Raw genomic sequence first — 25,594 nt, 5'->3', positions numbered from 1 at the left:
TTACTTTACTGTCATCAGTATAATCAAATCAAACCCATCTATACTGGTATGCATGATCTCTCCATTCTCATGGACATGCTCTGTGTCCATTTTTTAACCCATGTTTCAAAAATGCAACTATATATCAATAAATGTCCGCTCTTAAAATTTACTTATTAGATTTTTTTCAGGGCGGGCTAACTGTGATACTAGAACAGGGGTGGGCAATCTCAGTCCACGAGGGCCGGTGTCCCTGCAGGTTTTAGATCTCACCTTGGGTCAACACACCTGAATCACATGATTAGTTCGTTACCAGGCGTCTGGAGAACTTCAGGACATGTTGAGGAGCTAATTTAGCCATTTATATCAGCTGTGTTGGTTCAAGGACACATCTAAAACCTGCAGGGACACCGGCCCTCGTGGACTGAGATTGCCCACCCCTGTACTAGAAACATCTATGAAAACTGTGACACTATGATTACTATGAAGGCTATGAATCCACAAGGCATGAAGGTAAAACAGACGACCTGACAATGAACAAAGGAAGACAGAGGACTTAAATACACACAATAGGTGATCGGGGAAGTGGAAACACATGGGAAAACAGCTGACTAGAATGAACATAATGGTGTCACAGGTTAAGTGAAACTAAACACAATGACAAAGAAGACAAGACTCCGTCAAAATAAACCAGGAAACATGGAGACATAGACATGACAACACAAGTTTGACAGACTTGACTAGACAAGAAACCAAACACAAAAATCAAGGAGACAGATGATAAATGATGGCTAACCTAAAGCTCAGCTTAGCCCTAAATAAGAATAAAACATGAACTAATAATCACAAACCTAACATAAGAAACTCAATAATACAGAATAAAATTCAAAATGCTGGCACTGCATGTCAGAGACCCAGCCAATGACAATTCTGAATATAAATTACATAGCAGTGAACTTTGAATTGAAGTGTTAGAATGATATATTTCCTGAATATTTTTTTTAAAATATTTGTAGTGAAACAGTAAATCATAGAATATCTTATTGTTAAAATCAATCAATTAGATGTGTATCTAAATTTAAATTAGAAAAGATATTCAAATTGGGTAATGGTTCACAAGAGGAAAACAGAGATATGATCATATTGCTATATCCATAGTTCATAGAACATATAGACTTAATTAAAGGCTACTAGGTAAGGGCGTGATCTTTTGAAAAGTCATACCAAAACTAGTAGATCTGAAGAGCTATAAAAATGAGTGAGAACACGAGCTTGCTATATAGAAACACCTGACATCAAGCAGGGATGGAGAAAGCGGTGGCTTTCATTGGTCTGGTATTGGCTGTATGTTTGTTTCACCTGAACTCAGCTACTGCCTTGGGTGTTTCTCTAAATGATTTGTATCAGAGGACTCCACTTACAGGGGCTGTAGCTGGTACTGTGGCTTCATCTGTGAATTGTAAGCCGCAGGGTAGCACTCGTCTACCTGTATTCTCAATGGATGGAGATTTCACTATTGGTGGAATTTTTTCTATTCACAACTATGTGCACACAGTTAACAATAACTACACCACCATGCCTGAGCCAGTAAGATGCAGTGGGAGGTCAGTAAGAGAGAGAAATTGGTGCTAAAAGGATGTTGGACTGAGTAGCAATTAAATATTCTGATGTTCAAAGATGCTGCATTGCTTTTGTACTGGGCTGAAAAGTCTTTGTTTTTATTTTAGTATATGTAAAAATACTGAGTAATCCATAGACATTCTGCTTATTGTTTTCAAAACTGAAATTATATAGTGTGTTAAGCAATTGCTTTATAAATGTGTTACTTTATATTTTTATATAAAAATAATTTGACTTCCTGTTTGTATTTTACATTAGTTTCTCATAATAAATTGCTCAGGGTTACGCTTTCATGCCTTTAATCAAAAGATAAATTACAGTGATCATCTGACCGTAGTCCAAAAATGCCTGAAATTTAACCTGACCTAAGTCTTTGTAGGCTAAATTCTAACGGTAACATAATTGTGTGTCTCCAGCATGGAATCTCGAGAGCTGCGATTCTCACGTGCAATGATCTTTGCCATTGAACAGATTAACAACAGCACAGAGCTGCTACCTGGAATCAAACTCGGGTATCAGATCTATGACTCGTGTGCATCTGTGCTTGTGGCGGTGCATGTGGCATTTCAGTTTTTGAATAGCTTGGACCCTGTGTTTTACATTGGCAATAACTGCTCCCAATCTGGTATGGTGATGGCTGTTGTTGGTGAGTCTGGGTCTACACCATCCATCAGCTTGTCACGAGTCATCAGTTCCTTTAACGTTCCTCAGGTAAATATTTGAATTTCTGGAAACTTTAGATTGAAAATATGGATGTGAATTATTTTTGATTGTGCTGTCATTGAAAGAGTTTTGTTTCCTCTTTTGCTTTAGGTGAGCCACTTTGCCACATGTGCATGCTTGTCTGACAAGCAGCAGTACCCGAATTTTTTCAGAACAATTCCCAGTGATAAGTTCCAAGCTGGTGCACTAGCCAAGATGGTAAAACACTTTGGCTGGACTTGGATAGGTGCTGTTCGATCAGATTCGGATTATGGAAATAATGGCATGGCATCTTTTCTAGAAGCAGCACAAAAAGAGGGGATCTGTGTGGAATACTCTGTATCTTTCTATCGGACAAACCCACATAGCAGGATCCAGAGAGTAGCAGATGTTATCCGCAGGTTTCCACATTACAAATATTAACTGTGTGGAGATTAGTTTACATTCTTATAAATAAATGTTTTGTGGTGACATATTCCACAGTAAGTTGTTGAGATTGATACTTTGCATTTTACACAGTTAAAAACAAAAAAGCTTCTAATGTGTTATGTTGTCTCTCAAGGTCTACAGCTATGGTTATTGTGGCATTTGCAGCTATAGGGGATATGGCAATCCTATTGGAGGAGCTTTCACGTGAGCCTTCCCCACCTCGCCAGTGGATAGGCAGTGAGGCATGGGTAACCAGCCCAGAATTAACAAGTTTCAGTTTCTGTGCTGGGGCCATTGGATTTGGGATTCAGAAGTCTTTAATCCCAGGTCTCAGAGATTTCCTGCTAAATCTGTCTCCCTCTCAAGTAGCAGCCTCTGCATTGCTTACGGAGTTCTGGGAGGATGCATTCAACTGCACACTGAAAAAAAGTAATAAAGTGTTCTTCTTAGTTTTAAAATTACTCTGACAAACTCATGGTGTTATAAAGTCTGCTGCTGCTTCATGAGCAAATCCATTTCCACAAAATAATGAAATATGAATTTGAAAAAGGATGCATCAGTGAAAATAATCTCACTTGATATAAAGACTTTTAGGTCAAGTTCAAGTATTTTAGTTCTAATGTGTTTTTTTTTAACCCTTTGTCAAATCTGAGTTTGAGTGTTAAGATAATTGGTTACATGTATCAGAGAGAAGGCATCTAAAATTTTTCATTCAATGGTGAAATCATCTGCCCTGTCTTTCTGTATCTGTAGGTGCTGCTGCTACAAAGAATAACGTGTGTGATGGAAAAGAAGACATACAGAATCTCCAAAGCCCATATACTGACACATCTCAGCTTAGAATTACTAACATGGTGTACAAGGCTGTGTATGCAATATCACATGCCATTCATAATGCAGTGTGTCAGAGAAAAAACGTCACATCTCAGTGTGACAAACTGACCAGGTTAGAGTCCAAACAGGTCAGTCAAAAATCAGTTCTGGTGACTTCATTACCCATATTAAAATGCTAATGTAAATTAATTATTAATAGTAAAAGTAAAAATTATTACAGAGTATTGTTTTCTTTTTTTCCTCTCCCCTCTCATCTTGCCTGATCCTTTCAGGTTTTAAATCAGCTGAAAACAGTGAACTTTTCTCAAAACGGTTATGACATGTCATTTAATGATAATGGGGATCCTGTAGCAATTTATGAGCTGGTTAACTGGCAAAAAGGTAAAAGTGGAGATGTTAAAATGGTATCTGTAGGGCTTTACGATGCTTCACTGCCAGTGGGCCAGGAGTTCCGGATCAATAGAAACATAACCTGGATGGAGGGTACCACAAAAGTAATGACAATCTGAATTAAACTTTAAAGAATGGAATTGTTACAGCTGTGTAATAATTACATCTATTCTGCTGTTTTTATGTCTTTTACAGGTGCCAGTGTCAGTGTGCAGTGACAGTTGTCCTCCAGGAACTCGTAAAGTGCTGCAGAAAGGAAAACCCATCTGCTGCTATGATTGTATACCATGTCCTGAGGGCGAGATTAGTAATACTACAGGTAGAGAAGAATTATTTCTATATTTCCTAAAATGCCTTTATGGCAAATGTCTGTAACACTGAATATTTTACAAGAAGCCCTCTCTGATTTTCTTTATTCTTTCCATTTAGATTCTGCTGATTGTTTACCCTGCCACAAAGAGTTCTGGCCTAATGCAAAGAGAGACACTTGTATCCCTAAACCTGTAGAATTTCTTTCATTTCAAGACATCCTAGGGATCATCCTGGCTACATTTTCAGTTCTTGGTGCTTGTCTGGCCATCATAACTGGGGCTGTATTCTTTTATCACAGGACATCTCCAATTGTCAGGGCCAACAACTCTGAGCTGAGCTTCCTGCTGCTCATCTCACTGACTCTGTGTTTCTTATGTTCATTAACTTTCATTGGAGCACCATCTGATTGGTCCTGCATGCTGCGTCACACTGCGTTTGGCATCACCTTTGTGCTCTGTATTTCCTGTGTACTTGGGAAAACTATAGTGGTTTTAATGGCTTTTAAAGCTACACTTCCAGGAAGCAATGTGATGAAATGGTTTGGTCCTCCACAACAAAGAATGACTGTTGTGTCTTTCACCTTCATTCAAGTTTTAATATGTACTATTTGGTTGGTACTTAGCCCTCCATTCCCAATTAAAAATCTAACCACATACAAGGAGAAAATCATACTGGAATGCGATTTAGGCTCTCCTGTAGGCTTCTGGGCTGTGCTCGGTTACATAGGCCTACTTGCTGCCTTTTGTTTTGTTTTAGCTGTCTTAGCCCGCAAATTACCTGATAATTTCAATGAAGCCAAATTCATCACTTTCAGCATGCTAATATTCTGTGCAGTGTGGATCACCTTTATCCCAGCATATGTCAGTTCTCCTGGGAAATTCACTGTAGTTGTGGAGATTTTTGCCATTCTGGCCTCCAGCTTTGGACTAATAATGTGTATATTTGCTCCAAAGTGTTTTATCATTTTGTTTAAGCCCGAGAAGAACACCAAGAAAAATTTGATGAACAAAAACCAATCATAGTATATCCTTGGTTCAAAAATGGTTACTATTGCAAGCAGACATTTTACAGTTTACATAATAGTACGTAATAAAATTCTTTAGTTTTAGTTGTTATTTAAATTAAATAAATATAATTCTTTCTGTGAAAAACTTCTTAATATACATACAATGTTATTCAATTATACATTATTTAGACCTGTATTTCTTAATGTAAGAATAATTATTCCAAAGTTAAGAAACTAAATAAATTCATGTTCCCATGTAAACATGATTTTGTTCAGAGTTTTTTCTCGGTGGTTAGATACCATTGCATTTCCATCTGTATCAAAAGCTAAGGGAAAAATTACCAGCATAAATGTAATGTGAAATGAGTAAAGTTTGCCACGGTATATGTTTATGCCTGGAATTTAATTATGATGAATTCACTGTTTTCCACTGGGAAACCCTGTGTTTGCATGTGGATGCTACTTTGAAATTTACCACACATCTAAATGTTGCACAAGCAAGCACACGGCTGTAGCTTCCCAAAGCAAAGCAGTACCTACCACAAATTCACCTACCAGAAAATAGCACAGCAACATTTACAAAACAAAAGACTGCCCTGGCATTAAACCAATCTCTAAATCAGTGTTCACTCAAGCACAGCATATAGTTAGGGTATTAACCAGGGTTTAAAGTATAGTGAGTTCCAGAGGCAGAGGTATAGTTCTATTTGTTTAAGTGCTGGAGTACACTGGTCATGCACAAGCCCAAAGTGCATGTATATGTTGAAGTTATTTGTTTCTAAGGCTACTTAACCACGGTGGTAGGTGTACATATGTCATTTAAACATAAATGAGCAAAAGTGATTGAAAGTTAGACTGAGTTTGAACTGTACTTTGACCTTACCACAGTGACAAATTCAGTCCTCTGGTGTATAGATACAGAAAAGGGTTGGTTTATTACAAAGTATTGCATATAAACATGAAATCTTTGTTACTGTTTATCTGTGCTGTGTGTCAAACAACAGAAACATTATCTATTACCATTATATAGCAAATACTGACCCATCACTGTTTGTTTGCTTTTGTTTTTTTGTTTCATTGTTTTTGGTTTGTTTCTTTGTTTGCATTCAATGAAATACGACAGGAAATTAATTGAAATGTGAACAAAAAAAGGGACATTTTTAACAAAAACAGGGAAATTGTTTTATGTCAAATAATACTTGTTTTAGATTTCTTAATTATTTTATAATTAAGAAATTATTTATTAGTATAAATTATTATACTAATAATTTAGTATTGTAAAACTAAGACACTTCCATTTTTTCTTTACAAAGTAAAAGCCACCTAGAGCTCTGCTTGTCCACCACTACTATGTCCAGTTGGTTAGCCATGGCCAGTTTGTTATAGAATAGAATAGAATAGATTAGATTAGAATAGAATAGAATAGAATAATCCTTTAATTGTCCAACAGGGGGAAGTTTGGTTGTAACATCGGCAAAAAACCACATATAGAAACAGAACAGGACACAGAACATAGAATGAAAACACACAAAATATACATATTTACTAGGGGTGCAACAATACTCATATCGATATTGAACCGTTCGATACAGTGCTTTCGGTTTGGTAGGTATATGTATCAAACAATACAACATTTTTTATTTATTTTATCAACTTTTCTTCTGACAATCGTCAGATCGTCGTGAGCGCTCAGTGGATCTGCGAACGACTACTCCGCCTAGGCTGCACTGTCGAGTGCAGATCCAGTGAGCGCAGCGCAAGCTAGCAAGACAGAAGCTAAGCTCGTTGCAACATGGCAACTGCCTCAACGCTACCCGAAATTGAACCTCCCCCACCCTCATTCAGATCTGGCGTTTGGAACTATCTTGGTTTTCATGTGAAGCATGACCCTGATGGTAAGCGCGTCATGGACAAAAGTAAAACAGTATGTCGGATGTGCCACGCAATGCTCAATTTGTGGGAACTAGTGCGTTAGCGCAGTTAGCTTGTTAACGTGTTGACGCCGTCCAACCCCACGCATGGTGCGATCTGCGGTAACTCGTTAACGGAGATTTGGGGCGTTATGGCGTTAATGTCATTTTAACGAGATTAACGCTGACAGCACTAGTGGGAACACAACGAATATGACTGCACATTTACGCCGACATCATCCTAGTGCAAAGACAAGTGGAAGCAGACAAAAACAACAAGCACGCATGCTACAAACTTTACCCGAGTCATTTAGACAGCCTTAGCACATGATTCTCCTTATGGGGACCTGATATGTTTAATATGCTGCTGAGAATATAGCCCAGAAGAAGCGTATAGTATGGCTTTTATTTTGGAAAGAGCCATTTCTCTGTAATAAACTCTCTTTTCCAAAGATGAGTGATTTCTCGATCAGATAGATTTATTTTTTTTATTTTGTTGTTTCAGCAACATTAAATTTAAAAACTGTACTTTTGAGTTAAAATGTATATTTATAATTTTAATAAATGATAAATTAAAAAGGCATGAACATTTTTTTGTATCGAAAAAATATCGAACCGTGTCACCAAAGTATCGAACCGAACCGAACCGTGAATTTTGTGTGTCGTTGCACCCCTAATATTTACATCATGGACAATAGTTACCAAAATAGTACTGTACAGTTATTAAAATTAAAGTACAGGTAAGTGGTAAACCCAGGTTGTAGTGTGCAAACAGAGTAGGATACTGAAAGATGTTTAAATAGTTAAGAATATTTAGAATAATTAGAAAAGTACAGATTGTGTATTGTACCTGTGTGTTAAAAAGTAGACATGTCACTTCCAATAAGTTAGTATATATAAACTGAGAAAAGTAATTTGCAAGTTATAACAGTTGTAGTTGTTCGATTGATCAGTGCAAAGTACAGCGCTGATGTAAACATCTATGTTCGTTGGGAGCAGTTTTCATTGTACAGTCTGACAGCTGCAGGGTGGAAGGACCTGCGGAAATGCTTCTTCATGCATTAATGTCTGTATCTTGAAATCCCACAAGATCTTAGGGGCGTGTCTCATTTGAATGCAGCACTACGGACGATACCTACCGTCACCATTACCATTACGCCACGGCAGCAGTGATCAATGAGATCCTTGGCTATAAGTTGAACAGCTACAAGGAGCAGTGCCCTCCATGGAGAAGGAGATTAGAGTCTAAGATCAAGGTAGCACGGAGAGAGGTTAGCCAGCTATTGGAGCTGCAGAAAGGTGACAAAGAAGGTGCCTAAGAAGTACACCAAGCTGTCCATACCTGAGGCCTTGAAAACTACCAAGCAACGAGTCACAGCCTTGGCCATCCGCTTGAAGAGGTACACCAGAGAGATAGAAGGCAGGAGAATAAACCAGCTGTTCTCCACAGAACCAGCCAAGTTGTACTCTCAGTGGCAGGGGAACAACATGAGAACAGCCCCTCCAAGGCTGGAGACAGAGCAATATTGGAAGGGCATAGGGGAGAAGGATGCAACCCATAACAGCAATGCTCTGTGGCTAGTGGATCTGAGAGCAGACCACAGCAACCTCCCTGTACAGGGTCCTGTAATCATCACAGTGACAGACATCCAAGAAAGGCTCTCTAGTTTGAAGAGTTGGACAGCACCAGGCCCCAACATGGTTCATGTCTACTGGCTGAAGAGGCTGACTGCACTCCATCAGCGCCTGGCAGCACAAATGAGCTACTAGTTGACAAGAGACACGCGGAATGGCTAACCGAAGGACGGACAGTCCTGATCCTCAAGGACCCCCAGGAGGAGGAGATAGAAGCCACTGACATCAAGACCAAGAAGCTGCTTACCATGCATGGAGGGTTTCACCCTAAGTCCAGCACCCTGAAGCTGCATGCTAAGTGGAAAGGAGGCCGGGACTAGTGAGTGACAGCATCACAGTCCAGGATGAGGCAACGAACATTCACAAATACATCAGGAAGATGGCCCCAACTGACCGCGTGCTCAGTGAATACCTCAGGCAGCAGAAACCCAAGAAAGGTTCCTGCACGGTATGTACCACCGGCAGATAGAGGAGGTGGCCAACATCCAGAAATCCTACCAGTGGCTGGACAAAGCTGAACTGAAAAACAGCACAGAAGCACTAATCGTGGCAGCACAGAAACAAGCTCTGAGCACAAGATCCATAGACACTAGGGTCTATCACACCAGGCAAGACCCCAGGTGCAGGCTGTGTAAAGATGCCCCGAGACAATCCAGCACACAACAGCAGGGTGCAAGATGCTAGCAGGCAGGGCATACATGAAACGCCATAACCAAGTGGCCGGCATAGTATACAGAAACATCTGTGCCGAATATGGCCTGGAAGTCCCAAGGTCAAACTGGGAGACACCCCCTAGGGTGGTGGAAAATGACAATGCTAAGGGTCCTGTAGGAAGTCCTGTGGGACTTCCAGATACAGATGAACAAAATGGTAGTGACTAAGCAACTGGACATAGAGGTGGTATACAAACAGAAGAAAACGGTCGTATTGATAGATGTAGCGGTTCTGAATGACAGCAACATCAGGAAGAAGGAGCACGAGAAGCTTGAGGAGACAGAAGTCCTAAATACAAACTTAGCAACGTAGCATATGTTGTACAGTGTAGCAAGGAATGCTCAGCCCTCTACATTAAATGCATGGCACAACATAGAAGAGCCACGTCAAACGGACAAGACTCTGTCATCTGCATCTTAAGGACAAAGGTCACTCTTTCGAGGATGCCAATCTTCACATTTTGGACAGAGAAGACAGATGGTTTGAAAGAGGAGTGAAAGAAGCCATCTATGTCTACTGTGAACGACTATGTTTGAACAGAGGCGGTGGTTTATGGCACGCACTGTTTGCCATCTATAATCCAGTTTCGAGATCCCCTCCCAGATGCCTTAACGCCCACTTACATCCTGTCCTTTGGACATCAGGAAATCACATGCTAGGGTGTGGCTAGGTTTCACAGTGGGTTCACCCGAAACCTTGGCTGATTGTGATCCACACCCATTTTCATACCTTGGCTCGTGTGATTAGGTAGAGGATCAACATGGGGTTCATGTCCCTCTTTTGGTCAAATGGTGGGACTCCACCATTTGACCTTAGACCTGAAGAAGCTTCTTGGATGAGACGTGAAATGTCTTAAAGCAACTTAAAGAAGTCCAGATGCTTTTCTTTCCAAGCTCCTAGACTACAATGACCTGGATGACAGAGAACCTTCACAGACATACTAACATATTTGGGGGTTTGATGGGAGACATGGTTTTGTTCACTTTACTATAACCAGAACTGAGACTGTAGCCAGGATCACATTAAATTAATATTAAATGTATATTGTATCATCGAGAATTTAAAACATGTTTTGTTTTGCATATTACAAACAAAGAAATGAGTGGGGGATCATGTTTTGCTTGACCAGTGTTTGCCAGCAAACATTTACTCTTAAAATTTGTCTGTTTTTAATTCTAATTCCAGAGAAATTAATTTTAAAGGTAAAGCAGAGGTAAGTTTTTTTTTATAGCATTATAACAAATTTTCTGTATTGTATTTTTAAAATAACTGAAGTGAAGCAATGAATCTTGAAATTTATTATTGTTACAAACAACTATTTAGAACCCAGAAAATCATATTTAAATAGAGAAATAGTTTGCTGGAGGAGAACCAGTATGAGATAAGATATGACCAGTAGAAATTATTTATGCATAGATCTCGGTAATGGGCATGTTCTTTTTAGGGGTAGAACAAAAGACTTTTTTCTTAAGACCTATAAAAACCAGTGTAAACACGCTTACACCCATATACAGACACCTGACATCAAGCAGGGATGGAGATAGCAGCTCTTTTTGTTAGTTTGATATTGACTTTTTGTTTGTTTCACCTGACCACAGCTCTTGCCTTGGGTGTGTCCCTAGATCCTTTCAATCAAAAGATTACACTTATAGATGATCAGGTTGATACTGTGGATTCACCTGTAAAATGCAAGCTGCAGAATAGCACTCGTCCACCTGCATTCTCAATGGATGGAGACTACATTATTGGTGGTATTTTTTCCATTCACTCCTACATTCACACAGTTGACAGTAACTACACCACCATGCCTGAGCCAGTAAGATGCAAAGGGAGGTTAGTAAGAGAGAGAAGTATGTTGTTCTGTGTGAGGAAAAAAATATTCTAACATTATGCTCAAGATCCATTATTGCCTATTTTGTACTGATTTTCCATAACTGTGTGCTGAAATTAATTTCTAATGTAACCTTTGATTAAAAAAAAATACAATAAATAAATGTTCATAGCTGCAAACTCTAAATCTTCCTAGACTGTATATTCTGTTCTGTTCTGTTGTAATTTAACCTGATTCAAATTAAAACAGTGACATAATTATCTGTCTCCAGCATTAATACACGTGAGCTGCGCTTTTCACGTGCAATGGTCTTTGCCATCGAACAGATTAACAACAACACAGAGCTGTTGCCTGGAATCAAACTGGGGTATCAGATCTATGATTCATGTGCATCAGTGCTTGTGACGGTGCATGTGGCATTTCAGTTTTTAAATAGCTTGGACCCTGTGTTTTACATTGGCAATAACTGCTCCCAATCTGGTATGGTGATGGCTGTTGTTGGTGAGTCTGGGTCTACACCATCCATCAGCTTGTCACGAGTCATCAGTTCTTTTAACATTCCTCAAGTAAATATTTGAATTTCTGGATAAAGTTTGACTTTAAAATATGCCTGTGCATGACTTTAACACTGCAGTACATTGTTACACTGCTATATTAATTAATTAATTTATTTGATTTTTGTTTTGTTTTATCACTTTAGGTGAGCTACTTTGCCACATGTGCATGCTTGTCTGACAAGCAGCAGTACCCGAATTTTTTCAGAACAATCCCCAGTGACCAGTTTCAAGCTGGTGCACTAGCAAAGCTGGTAAAACAGTTTGGCTGGACTTGGATAGGTGCTGTCCGGTCAGATTCAGATTATGGAAATAAGGGCATGGCATCTTTTCTAGAAGCAGCACAGAAAGAGGGGATCTGTGTGGAATACTCTGTATCCTTCTATCGGTCCCACCCACAGAGCAGGATCCAGAGAGTAGCAGATGTTATCCGCAGGTTTCTACATGACAGAAATGACTTGTGTGGCAATTAATTTATTCTCCTAAAGATAAATATTTTATGCTGTCAAATACCACAATAATATGTTGTATAAAGTTTTTTGACTAGTCAGGTATAGTAGAAAAGTGCTAAATATGAACCCATCCATTTACCATTTATCAATAACTTACTTAAATAAATATAGTTGAAAATCTTTCTAATATATTATGTTGTCTCTCAAGGTCCACAGCTATGGTTATTGTGGCATTTGCAGCTTTAGGAGACATGAGGATCCTGTTGGAGGAACTATCACGTGAGCCTTTTCCACCTCGCCAGTGGATAGGCAGTGAGTCATGGGTAACCAGTCCAGAATTAACAAAATTCAGTTTCTGTGCTGGGGCCATTGGATTTGGGATTCAGAAATCTGTAATCCCAGGTCTCAGAGAGTTTCTACTCAATCTCTCACCCTCTCAAGTTGGTGCCTCTGCAGTGCTTACTGAGTTCTGGGAGGATGCATTCAACTGCAAAATGAAAAAAAGTAACTTTAATTCAACGAATTTGGTTACTCATAGAATTTCACCATTGGAACTGTTCTGATTTACTGTCCGTGATAAATGCTAACTTGATTGGTTAAATGCATCAAATAAGAGAGGTCTGAAATTTGTTTTGACTTTTAATAGTATAAACATCTGTTCATGTTTTAGGTGCTGTTGGAGACATGGATATGTGTAATGGAACTGAAGATATACAGAATCTCCAAAGCCAATATACTGACACATCTCAGCTCAGAATTACTAACATGGTGTACAAGGCTGTGTATGCAATAGCACATGCCATTCATAATGCAGTATGCCATGGAAAAAATGTCACAGCTCAGTGTAGAAAACTAACCAAGTTAGAGTCTAAACAGGTCAGTTGAAATGAACAAGTCCGTGTTAATGTTTTTTGTTATCTCTAATGTACATTGAATGAAATCAAATATGAATTAATTTGTGCTGTTTTTCTTTCTTTCCCCTCCCTTTTTCTGTTTTTATAATTTCACAGGTTTTGACTCAGATGAAGAAAGTAAATTTTTCCCAAAACAGATATGATGTGTCATTTAACGCTAATGGGGATCCTGTGGCTATCTATGAGTTGGTTAACTGGTGGAAAACTGAGACTGGCATAACTGAGATAGTAACTGTAGGGTTGTATGATGCATCACTGCCAGCAGGCCAGGAGTTCCAGATTAACAGAAGCATAAACTGGATGGAGGGTAGCACAAAAGTAACGAGTAAAAGGACAAGAGTCTGGCAAATAAAACTTTGGTAAACATAATCATAGCAAATATTTGCAGTTATTACATAGCCTTTATGTCTTCACAGGTGCCGGTGTCAGTGTGCAGTGCCAGTTGTCCTCCAGGAACTCGTAAAGTGCTGCAGAAAGGAAAACCCATCTGCTGCTATGACTGTATACCGTGTCCTGAGGGAGAGATAAGTAATATTACAGGTAAAATAATATTTTTGCCCACGCATGTAAAATGTGATAGGGTAGATATCTACAATAATATGAATGATTGAAATATTACAATTCTTATAATTCTTGTTTTTAATTTATGTATTTATTTCAATCAGATTCGGCTGATTGTTTACCATGTCACAAGGAATTCTGGCCTAATAGAAAGAGAGACACTTGTATCCCTAAGCCTGTAGAGTTTCTTTCATTTCAAGATCTCCTAGGAATTATCCTGGCTACACTCTCAGTTCTGGGTGCTTGTCTGGCCATTATGACTGCGGCTGTATTCTTTCATCACAGGACATCTCCAATTGTCCGAGCCAACAACTCTGAGCTGAGCTTCCTGCTGCTCATCTCGCTGACTCTGTGTTTCTTATGTTCATTAACTTTCATTGGAGCACCATCTGAGTGGTCCTGCATGCTGCGTCACACTGCATTTGGCATCACCTTTGTGCTCTGTATTTCCTGTGTACTTGGGAAAACTATAGTGGTTTTAATGGCTTTTAAAGCTACACTTCCAGGAAGCAATGTGATGAAATGGTTTGGTCCTCCACAACAAAGAATGACTGTTGTGTCTTTCACCTTCATTCAAGTTTTAATATGTACTGTATGGTTGGTGCTTAGCCCTCCATTCCCAATTAAAAATCTAACCACATACAAGGAGAAAATCATACTGGAATGTGCATTAGGCTCTGCTGTAGGCTTCTGGGCTGTTCTTGGTTACATAGGCCTACTTGCTGCCTTTTGTTTTGTTTTAGCTGTCTTAGCCCGCAAATTACCTGATAATTTTAATGAAGCCAAGCTTATCACCTTCAGCATGTTGATATTCTGTGCAGTGTGGATCACCTTTATCCCAGCATATGTAAGCTCTCCTGGGAAATTCACTGTAGTTGTGGAGATTTTTGCCATTCTGGCCTCCAGCTTTGGACTAATGCTGTGTATATTTGCTCCAAAGTGTTTCATCATAATATTTAAGCCTGAGAAGAACACCAAGAAATACGTCATGAATAAGGATAGGATTTAGAGGTTTCGCACTTAAAATGGCAACAGTAGTTTCAAAATATACACCTTCAACACAATCAGCAAATCACTTGATTTTCAGTTTTAAGTGAAATCAAATATTTACCTTAAGATTTTCAAAATGTCAATTTCTGAATTTCTGAATCATTTACTATTTTTCAATGCAATTGATTAAGGTAATTTTTTTTTCAAGGCACAAAAATAAAAGTCACATTTCATGATAACAGTATCTTGTTCTGAGTCCTTTTTTGAGTTGTTTGATATTGTTTGAACCATCCCTCTGCAGATGATCAGTTAGCTGTTTTGCAACTACTCTTTTAAGAATTTTTTTGATAAAAGGGAGGTTAGCCCATAATTAGCTATGACAGCTGGGTCAAGTGAACATCATATCAAGCAGGCCCTGAGTAAATATGATTATCCCATCTGTACATTTGTCAAGTCTGGGAAGGCACCTAAAGAATGCTCCAGGCAATAAAGGGGAGAAGAAGGACAACTGCTACCTAAGTGCAAACCCCTAAGTGCCAGGAGATTTACCATGATTTATACATCGGGGAAATCAGACATCCTCTGGTTAAGTGGATGGCACAACATTGAAGAGCTACTTTGTCAGGCCATGACTCTGCAGTCTATTTACACCTAGATGCCAGTGGCCGCTCTTTTAATGATGAGAATTTTCACATCCTGGATAGGGAGGAACGCTGTTGGAGCGAGGAGTCAAGGAGGCCATTTATGCAAAAAGGGAAAGAACATCTCTGAATTGAGGAGGAGGCCCAAGGTTACATTTTTCACCATCTTACAATGCTGTGATTGCAGCCATTCCCCAAGTCATTAGTGGGGAGTTGTCATTACCATTTGCATATTAATGATCAAGAAACTGACGTCACAGTCCTTATCTTCGGTAACATCTGCCTCTCTAACATCAAGTTAAGGGAGTCCAGCTCTATCCCCACAACAGTACTGGCCTTCTGGATCAGTTTATTGCGTCTGTTGGCATCTGTGATTCCTCAACCTGCTGCCCCAGCATGCAACAGCATGGCACTGGCCACAACAAACTCATAAAACATCCTGAGAATTGCCAACACATGTTAAAAGACCTTAGCCACCTCTGAAAATAGAGATGACTCTGGCCCTCCTGTAGCATGTAGTGGTATTTTTAACCCAGTCTAGTTTATTATCAATCCCTTGTGATAACCCTATGTTGCTGAAAGAAAAGGAAATTTGAATTTCATTACACATATTTCTCTTTTAGCACTGCTAAAGGTCAGCTAAACGTTCAGTACATACAGACTTAGGTGATGTAAAAGTATCTTTAGTACAATACTGAACATGGTTACAAGTATTAGTTTATACAGTACAAGCCTACAACTATGAATTCATTACTTAGGAATGCTGCACCCTTGCTCACTTATTCATAGTGCTACTTCTTATAGCAACGTCACATTTTATAATATTACACATCTGAAACACAAGCTGGTGCAAGAGCCTCTGTAACATTTTCATTCTATATATTAAGACTTTCATTCAGTATATTAGTGGTTTATTTCATATATTTCAGTTTCATTCAATATATTCGAGGTACATTCTATAAAACAAAAGGGGGGAACACCAGAGTTTTGAGCCGAACCAGACAGAGAAGCCGAACCAGACCCTCAAGCTGCTGACCATCAAAGTTAGAGCTTTTTACCTTCCGAGGGAGTTCAGTTCAGTTCTCCTTTCAGTTGTTTACATCCCTCCAAATGCTGGTAAAGCTACAGCTGTTCCCAAAAAATCAGTGGTCTCCTGTCTGAATGACTACCGTCCTGTTGCACTGACATCCGTCAGTGCCTGGAGCGGCTGGTCAAAGGTCACATCTGCTCCTCCCTCCCTGACACACTGGACCCTCTTCAGTTTGCCTATCGGACAAACAGAGCCACAGAGGATGCCATCACCCTGGCAACGCACACCACCCTCACTCACCTGGAAAAAGGGAATACATATGCAAGGATGCTTTTCATCAACTACAGCTCAGCATTTAACACCATCATCCCCTCAAAACTTGCCACGAAACTCGTCGACCTTGGGCTGGGAACACCAATCTGCAGATGGATTCTAAACTTCCTCACAAACAGGCCCCAGGTGGTGAGAGTTGGTAAGCACACCTCCTCATCACTCATCCTAAACACAGGTACGCCACAGGGTTGTGTGCTTAGCCCCCTCCTATATTCCCTGTTCACACACGACTGTGTTGCTAAACACGAGTCCAACATCATCATCAAGTTTGCGGATGACACAACCATCATAGGCCTCATCACAGACAATGATGAGACGGCCTATAGAGAGGAGGTGATGGTACTGTACTAGTGGTGTCTGGAAAATAACCTGACTCTCAACATCAGCAAAACCAGAGAAATGATAGTGGACTACCGGAAACGACCAGTCAGGGAACACCAGCCCATCCACATCAACGGTGTCAAGGTCAAAAGGGTCAGCAGCTTCAAATTTCTTGGAGTCAACATCACCGAGGACTTCTCCTGGACCCTTCACACAGACACTGCAATCAGGAAAGCTCGCCAGCGGCTTTACTTCCTGAGGAGGCTGAGGAAGTTTGGCCTGAACACCAACATCACCTCAAATTTCTACAGGTGTGCAATCGAGAGCTTGCTGACGAGCTGCATTACAGTTTGGTACGGAAGCTGCTCTGCCAGCAGCCGTAAATCACTACAGAGGGTGGTGAAGGGCAGAGCACATCACTGGCATGAGGCTTCCTGCCATTCAGGACATTTATCTTCAACGATGCCTCGGTAAAGCACACAGCATCATCAAGGACCACAGCCACCCAGCACATCAGCTGTTCTCCTTGTTACCATCTGGCAGACGTTACAGGAGTTTGTCTGCTCAGATTACAAGACTTAAAAACAGTTTCTACCATCAAGCCATACGACATCTCAACCACAACAGTTAAACACACACAGCACACTCCACAGGACGCACTCAGAAGCTACCCTGCAGCTTCACAAGTACTCTGTTTAATCTGCACTGGTCACTCCACTTTATTGATATTTATATTTTAAAAAAGTGCAATACTGTAACAACTGCCACAAAAAAATAAAAAAAACTTCTGTACTGTTTAGTTTGTATTGGTGCTCATTCCTGTGCAATATCCCTATTGTCCCCCCCTCACATTCCTATTTAAGATTTAGGATTTTCTTATTTAATCACTAGTGTGTACATATATTTATATATACATATATATATATATATTTAGTCAGTTAACTGAAAATCTCTTTTTTCTTTTACTGCATCTTATTAATATTTTGCTCTTTACTATTTTTCTATTATTTTTTATTATTTTATTTTATTTTCTACTGTACCATTCTGCTGAGTGCCTGTCTTCTGCTCGTCAAATACATTTCATTGCGATGTTAAACCTGTGCTAACTTGCATATGACAAATAAAACTGAAAACTGAAACTGAGCTATGGATGAACTGTATGAGATCATTATTGGACTTGAGAACAAAAATTCTGAAGCTGTCTTTATTGTGCATGGAGACTTCAAAAGAGCCAACATAAAGAAAGTTGATGGCAGCTGATGGCAACATCAGTGAACTCACAGACTCTGTCACTGGATATATTGAAAAATGCATGGACGATATCATCACCAAAACCACCGTCTGCAAATATCCAAATTAGAAACCCTGGGTAAATAAAGACATTCGTGTTAAGCTCAAGGTGCGGACCTCTGCCTTTAACTCAGGGGATGCTGATGCATATAAAGCAGCCAGGTATGACCTTCAAAAGTCCATAAAAAAAGGCCAGAAAGGACTACAGGGACAAAGTTGAGTCCATTTACCACAGCTTTGACCCCAGGTGACTGTGGAATGGACTGAGCTGCATCACTGACTACAAGAAGGAAAGCAGGCAGTGTTCAGCCCACCCCGTCTCTTGCTGATGAGGCAACAAAGAGCACATCCTCTACCCTCAGGAAGACAGTGAGGCTATAGCTCTAACACTCAAAACAGAACACGTGAGATGGTCTTTCAAAAAGGTCAATCCTCACAAAGCTCTGGGAGCAGACGGCATCCCAGACTGGGTTCTCAGAGCGTGCGCCAACAAGCTGTTCACCAATATCTTCAACCTCTCCCTGAGGCAGTCAGTGGTCTCCTGTCTGAATGACCACGGTCCTATTGCACTGACATCCGTCATCATGAAGTGCCTTGAGTGGCTAGTCAAAGGTCACATCTGCTCCTCCCTCCCTGACATCTGGACCCTCTTCAGGAATCTGCCTATCGAACAAACAGAGCCACTGAGGATGCCATCTCCCTGACAATGCACACTGCCCTCACTCACCTGGAAAAAGTTAATACATATGCAATAATGCTCTTCATCGACTACAGCTCAGCATTTAACGCCATCATCCCCTCAAAACTTTCCTCGAAGCTCATCGACCTTGGGCTGGGAACACCAATCTGCAGATGGATTCTGAACTTCCTCACAAACAGGCCCCAGGTTGTGAGAGTTGGTAAGCACACCACTTCATCACGCATCCTAAACACAGGTACGCCACAGGGTTGTGTGCTTAGCCCCCTCCTATATTCCTTGTTCACGCATGACTGTGTCGCTAAACATAAGTCCAACACCATTATTAAGTGTGCGGATGACACAAACATCATAGGCCTCATCACAGACAATGACCTGTCTCTCGAAGTCAGCAAAACAAGAGAAATGATAGTGGACTACCGGAAACGATCAGTCGGCCCCATCCACATCAACGGTGTCAAGGTCGAAAGGATCAGCAACTTCAAATTTCTTGGAGTCAACATCACCGAGGATCTCTCCTGGACCCTTCACACAGACACTGCAATCAGGAAAGCTTGCCAGCGATTCTACTTTCTGAGGAGGCTGAAGAAGTTTGGCCTGAATGCCAACATCACCTCAAATTTCTACAGGTGTGCGATCGAAAGCTTGCTGACGAGCTGCATTACAGTTTGGTATGGAAGCTGCTCTACCAGCAGCCGTAAATCACTACAGAGGGTGGTGAAGGCAGCAGAGCACATCACTGGCATGAGGCTTCCTGCCATTCAGGACATTTATCTTCAACAGTGCCTCGGTAAAGCACACAGCATCAGCAAGGACCACAGCCACCCAGCACACCAGCTGTTCTCCTTGTTACCATCTGGCAGACGTTACAGGAGTTTGTCTGCTTGGACTACAAGACCCAACAACAGCTTTTACCATCAAGCCATTCGAAACCTCAACTACAACAGTTAAACACACATACATCACACTTCACAGGATGCGCACAGAAGCTGTGCTACAATTTCCCAAGTTCATACTACACTCTGCACTGGTCACTCCATTTTGATTAGTATTTAAATAAAAATAAAAACCCTTACTCTGTGCGATAGTGTACTAACTGCCATATGTATATATATATAAATACATATGTAATATTTTTTACTGTATTATACTGCTGAGTGACATCTGAGTCTTCTGCTCGTCAAACAGATTTAATTGCAATGCTGACCCTGTGCTAACTAACATATGACTTGCAAATAAAACTGAAACTGAACTGAAATATTCAAGGTAGTTCAATAAATTCATATTTTTATTAATGTATTCAGACTTTCATTCTATATAGTCAAGTTTCATTCAATATATTCAGAGTTTCTTCTCTATATTTGAGATTCATTTAATATACTTGAGGTTTATTTAAAATAGTTAAGGTTATACTTTAAGATAAAAATACTAAAAAAACTAAATACTTAATGTAAAAATACTATCACATAATTATAATCTAACAGTAATAGTAATAGCTAGTAATGTAAGCACAATAACCAAATCGATTGGTTGTCTATTATTATTACTTTTGGTAATTACATTGACATTACTTGTTCTCACATAGTAATTTCATACTTTTTTCCACAATACTTTAAATTTACGTGATATTTTCAACACCTTAGATGTTGTAAAATATAGATCATAGAATATTATGACTCAAAGACCACTATAACACCATGCCATGATGGACACGTAGCACAGCCTTTGAATAACTATATAAATGAGTGAAAACACACCCATAACAGATGCCTGACATCAGGCGGGATGGAGCTGTCAGCTGTATTTATTTGTTTGAAATTATATCTGTGTTTGCTTGAGCTGAAATCAGCTCTTGCCTTAGATCTATATCTAGATGGTCTGGATCAAATGCCTACAGAGGCTCAGGATAGATCTGTGGCTTCTTCTGTGAAATGTAAGCTGCAGGGTAGCACTCGTCTCCCTGCATTTTCAGTGGACGGGGACTATGTTATTGGTGGTGTTTTCTCCATTCACTACTTCATGCAAACAGTAAACCATGACTACACTACCATGCCTGAGCCAGTAAGATGCAGTGGGAGGTCAGTAAGTGGAAGAACTGGGTGACAAACCTGTATGATGTTCAATAGTGTTGTGGTCTTTTTGTGTAGTGCCATGTATTAGTAGTATTTATAGTAGTAGTATTTATTCATTTTGCAATGTATGCTAAATCCACAGTTTTAAAAATACGGATACTGACACTTTATTTTCTTCAAAACAAAAATTATACTGTGTTAACTCTTTTATGAATGCCTTGTTACCTTGTTTTGAATTCAGTTACTGCTCTCTTGTGATGAATTTAACCCTTATATTTTATCCTCAAATGAATTGCAGTTATTAGTTCCCTACTGTCTTTTTTATGTTGAAGCTAAACTATCCTAAATCTATGTGGTGTAGATTCTAACAGGGAGTTGATGTTCTTTTTACAGCATTGATACCCGTGAGCTGCGCTTCTCACGAGCAATGGTTTTTGCCATTGAAGAGATTAACAACAGCACAGAGCTTCTGCCCGGGATAAGGCTCGGGTATCAGATCTTTGACTCATGTTCATCAGTGCCCGTGGCAGTGCATGTGGCATTTCAGTTGTTAAATAGCTTGGACTCTGTGTTTTACACAGGTGGCAACTGCTCACAATCTGGTATGGTGATGACTATTGTTGGTGAGTCTGGGTCTACACCATCCATCAGCATGTCACGCATCCTTGGGTCTTTTAATATTCCTCAAGTAAATGGCAATCTTTGTATTTCTAATAAGCATGCAAATAAGTTTTGATTGTGCCATCCTAAAAAGAGTTTTGTTTCCTCTTTTACTTTAGGTGAGCCATTATGCCACTTGCGCATGTTTGTCTGACAAGCAGCAGTACCCAAATTTTTTCAGAACAATCCCCAGTGATCGTTTCCAAGCTGAAGCGCTAGCCAAGCTGGTAAAGCACTTTGGCTGGACTTGGATAGGTGCTGTTCGTTCAGATTCAGATTATGGAAATAGTGGCATGGCATCTTTTCTAGAATCAGCACAAAAAGAGGGGATCTGTGTGGAATATTCTGTATCTTTCTATCGGACTCACCCACATAGCAGGATCCAAGAAGTAGCAGATGTTATCCGCAGGTCTCTATATGACAGATTTTGCTTAGATTGAGATTTGCTTAAAGAAATCCATCCATCCATTAATTCTGTTTATCGTTTTGTGTATTTATTTACTACTGTCATATAGCAAACTGAAACAATTAGATTAATTCTTGTAAAAAAAGAAGACATTTCTAAATGTATTGCATTCTTTCTTAAGGTCTACAGCAGTGGTTATTGTGGCATTTGCAGCTCCTGGGGACATGAGGGTCCTGCTGGAGGAGCTTTCACATGAGCCTTTTCTACCTCGCCAGTGGATAGGCAGTGAGGCATGGGTAACCAACACAGAATTAATGAGGTACAGTTTCTGTGCTGGGGCCATTGGATTTGGGATTCAGAAGTCTGTAATCCCTGGTTTCAGAGATTTCCTGCTTAATTTGTCTCCCTCTCAAGTAGCTACATCCCCTATGCTTACTGAGTTCTGGGAGGAATCGTTCAACTGCAAAATGAAAAAAAGTGAGAAAATCCTTCTGATCTTTAGCAACTGTTGTTTTGCACAAGTATAAGGTTAAATAATATTGAAACCTTATGTTCTGATCTCTGGGGTGAGGTTTGGGCACTCAGTTAATGTAGTGATTTTGTCCCATTTTAAAAATGTGACTCGTTGTCTATTAAGGAATTTCATACTAATATGATTTAGTAAATACATGACAAATGAAAATGTGTTAATGAAATTTAAAATCTTGCAGTGATGAAACATTCCCTGTGTCCTCTATTGTTTAGGTCCTGTTGTAGACAAGAAGATATGTGATGGAACTGAAGACATACAGAATCTTCAAATCCCGTATACTGACACATCTCAGCTCAGAATTACTAACATGGTGTACAAGGCTGTGTATGCAATAGCACATGCCATCCATAATACAGTGTGTCAGAGAACCAATGGCATAGCTAAGTGTGACAAACTAACCAAGTTAGAGTCCAAACAGGTCAGCTCAAATTAAATAATAATGCCAGTTTCTTTTTGCTTGTTTTTTTTACCACTAAGGTATTCTTCATGAAATCAAATACTAGTAGTTCTAAAATATTTCCATTTTTTTCTTTCTCTTCTCTTGCTTTCTATCTTAAAGATTTTAGCGGAGCTGAAGAAAGTAAATTTTTCCCGAAATGGTTATGGTGTGTCATTTAATGCTAATGGGGATCCTGTGGCGATTTACGAGTTGGTTAACTGGCAGAAGAGTGAAACTGGAAAAACAGAGTTGGTAACAGTAGGGCTTTATGATGCATCACTGCCAATGGGCCAAGAGTTTCAGATCAACCGGAACATAACCTGGATGGAGGATTGCACCCAAGTAATGAATCAAAAGACAAGAACCACACTGCACTTTGGAGGATTGCGCATTTATATTTCCGTCTTTTGTTTTGGCTTTATCTCTCACAGGTGCCAGTGTCAGTGTGCAGTGCCAGTTGTCCTCCAGGAACTCGTAAAGTGCTGCAGAAAGCAAAACCCATCTGCTGCTATGACTGTATACTGTGTCCTGAAGGAGAGACTAGTAATACAACAGGTAAAATAAAATGATTTAACATATATTTGAAATTATTTTACTATGCATAAGAGAGACATTGAAGGAATTATTGGTAGAAGTCATCTTTCCGTCTCTCTTTATTTATTTATGTTTTTTAATTCAGATTCAACTGAATGTTTACCCTGCCACAAGGAATTCTGGCCTAATGCAAAGAGAGACACTTGTATCCCTAAGCCTGTAGAATTTCTTTCATTTCAAGACATCCTTGGAATCATCCTCGCTGCATTTTCAGTTCTTGGTGCTTGTCTGGCCATTATGACTGCGGCTGTATTCTTTCATCACAGGACATCTCCAATTGTCCGAGCCAACAACTCTGAGCTGAGCTTCCTGCTGCTCATCTCACTGACTCTATGTTTCTTATGTTCATTAACTTTCATTGGAGCACCATCTGATTGGTCCTGCATGCTGCGTCACACTGCATTTGGCATCACCTTTGTACTCTGTATTTCCTGTGTACTTGGGAAAACTATAGTGGTTTTAATGGCTTTTAAAGCTACGCTTCCAGGAAGCAATGTCATGAAATGGTTTGGTCCTCCACAACAAAGAATGACTGTTGTGTCTTTCACCTTCATTCAAGTTTTAATATGTACTATTTGGTTGGTACTTAGGCCTCCATTCCCAATTAAAAATCTAACCGCATACAAGGAGAAAATCATACTAGAATGTGATTTAGGCTCTGCTGTGGGCTTCTGGGCTGTGCTCGGTTACATAGGCCTACTTGCTGCCTTTTGTTTTGTTTTAGCTGTCTTAGCCCGCAAATTACCTGATAATTTTAATGAAGCCAAGCTTATCACCTTCAGCATGTTGATATTCTGTGCAGTGTGGATCACCTTTATCCCAGCATATGTCAGCTCTCCTGGGAAATTCACTGTAGTTGTGGAGATTTTTGCCATTCTGGCCTCCAGCTTTGGACTAATAATGTGTATATTTGCTCCAAAGTGTTTCATCATAATATTTAAGCCTGAGAAGAACACCAAGAAATACGTTATGAATAAAAATGTATCATAAGATTTAGAGGTTTCATACTTAAGATGGCGATAAGAATTTCAAAACATACTTCTTCAACACAAGCTCTTGATTTTCAGTTTCAACTCAAATCAAATACTTAATCTGTGCTTTTTTAATAATAATTTTTGTATGATTTAGTATCTTTTAATGTATTTGTGTGAGATTTATTTTTTTCAAGGCACAAAAATAAAATTCACATTTCATGATAACAATATCTTATTCTGAGTCCTGTTTTTGAGTTGTTCAATACAACCAATGGTAATGAAAAAGTTCCAAATGTAAATTTAATATCCTGTGTGTGCATATGCCTAGTACAAATTCCAAATGATATTAGGATTCATGCATTCATCTGAATGTTACCCTGAAATGTGCCAGACACATGAATGCTACATAGGTAAGCACACGGCAGTGATTTCTCATTGCAGAACAATGAAACCATCCCACCAGAAAACTGTTCAGAAGCGTTTTGAAAAACAGAATAAAAAATATTTAGCTATCCTCCATAATTCCAGCATTCTAATTTGCTTGGTTAGGGGGTATGGCAACAGAAAAGGTGTGTTAATATTGAATTATAATGCTATCAACTGAATTCCCACAACATTCACAGTTTCTAATTCTGTAATTCTCGCAAGTCACAAAAATATATTTTCAGTGAGTGATGAACCGCAGCAATATCAGAAATATTAGCACTGAATCTATATTTGGGCGAAATAACGAAAGAAAAAATGTTTTTCACTTCCTTTTTTTCCACTTTTA

General features: G+C 39.5%; 3 protein-coding genes across 3 annotated transcripts; all 3 read left to right on the top strand.

The window, feature by feature from the left end:
* The first annotated feature begins 1,091 nt into the window (after window positions 1-1,091).
* On the top strand, window positions 1,092-5,336 carry LOC100691962 (extracellular calcium-sensing receptor-like). The gene is made up of 8 exons (XM_019367161.2): window positions 1,092-1,583; window positions 2,016-2,310; window positions 2,413-2,702; window positions 2,864-3,159; window positions 3,484-3,692; window positions 3,837-4,058; window positions 4,150-4,273; window positions 4,384-5,336. Exons 1-8 carry the CDS (start codon window positions 1,285-1,287, stop codon window positions 5,286-5,288), a joined length of 2,640 nt encoding a protein of 879 aa, XP_019222706.2. The 5' UTR covers window positions 1,092-1,284; the 3' UTR covers window positions 5,289-5,336.
* A 5,610-nt stretch (window positions 5,337-10,946) lies between these two features.
* LOC102079809 (extracellular calcium-sensing receptor-like) lies at window positions 10,947-15,047 on the top strand. The gene is made up of 8 exons (XM_019367250.2): window positions 10,947-11,364; window positions 11,634-11,928; window positions 12,063-12,352; window positions 12,577-12,872; window positions 13,039-13,244; window positions 13,379-13,600; window positions 13,699-13,822; window positions 13,948-15,047. Exons 1-8 carry the CDS (start codon window positions 11,066-11,068, stop codon window positions 14,850-14,852), a joined length of 2,637 nt encoding a protein of 878 aa, XP_019222795.2. The 5' UTR covers window positions 10,947-11,065; the 3' UTR covers window positions 14,853-15,047.
* Window positions 15,048-21,179: 6,132 nt separating this feature from the next.
* Window positions 21,180-24,838, top strand: LOC100691692 (extracellular calcium-sensing receptor-like). Its single transcript, XM_019367160.1, has 8 exons — window positions 21,180-21,223; window positions 21,611-21,905; window positions 21,997-22,286; window positions 22,465-22,760; window positions 23,028-23,233; window positions 23,375-23,596; window positions 23,686-23,809; window positions 23,934-24,838. Exons 1-8 carry the CDS (start codon window positions 21,195-21,197, stop codon window positions 24,836-24,838), a joined length of 2,367 nt encoding a protein of 788 aa, XP_019222705.1. The 5' UTR covers window positions 21,180-21,194.
* The last annotated feature ends 756 nt before the right edge of the window (window positions 24,839-25,594 follow it).

Source organism: Oreochromis niloticus, linkage group LG14 (assembly GCF_001858045.2).
Source record: "Oreochromis niloticus isolate F11D_XX linkage group LG14, O_niloticus_UMD_NMBU, whole genome shotgun sequence".
NCBI lineage: Eukaryota > Metazoa > Chordata > Actinopteri > Cichliformes > Cichlidae > Oreochromis > Oreochromis niloticus.
The sequence above is the reverse complement of the archived record's forward strand: the minus strand, read 5'-3'. Positions and strand labels throughout refer to the sequence as shown.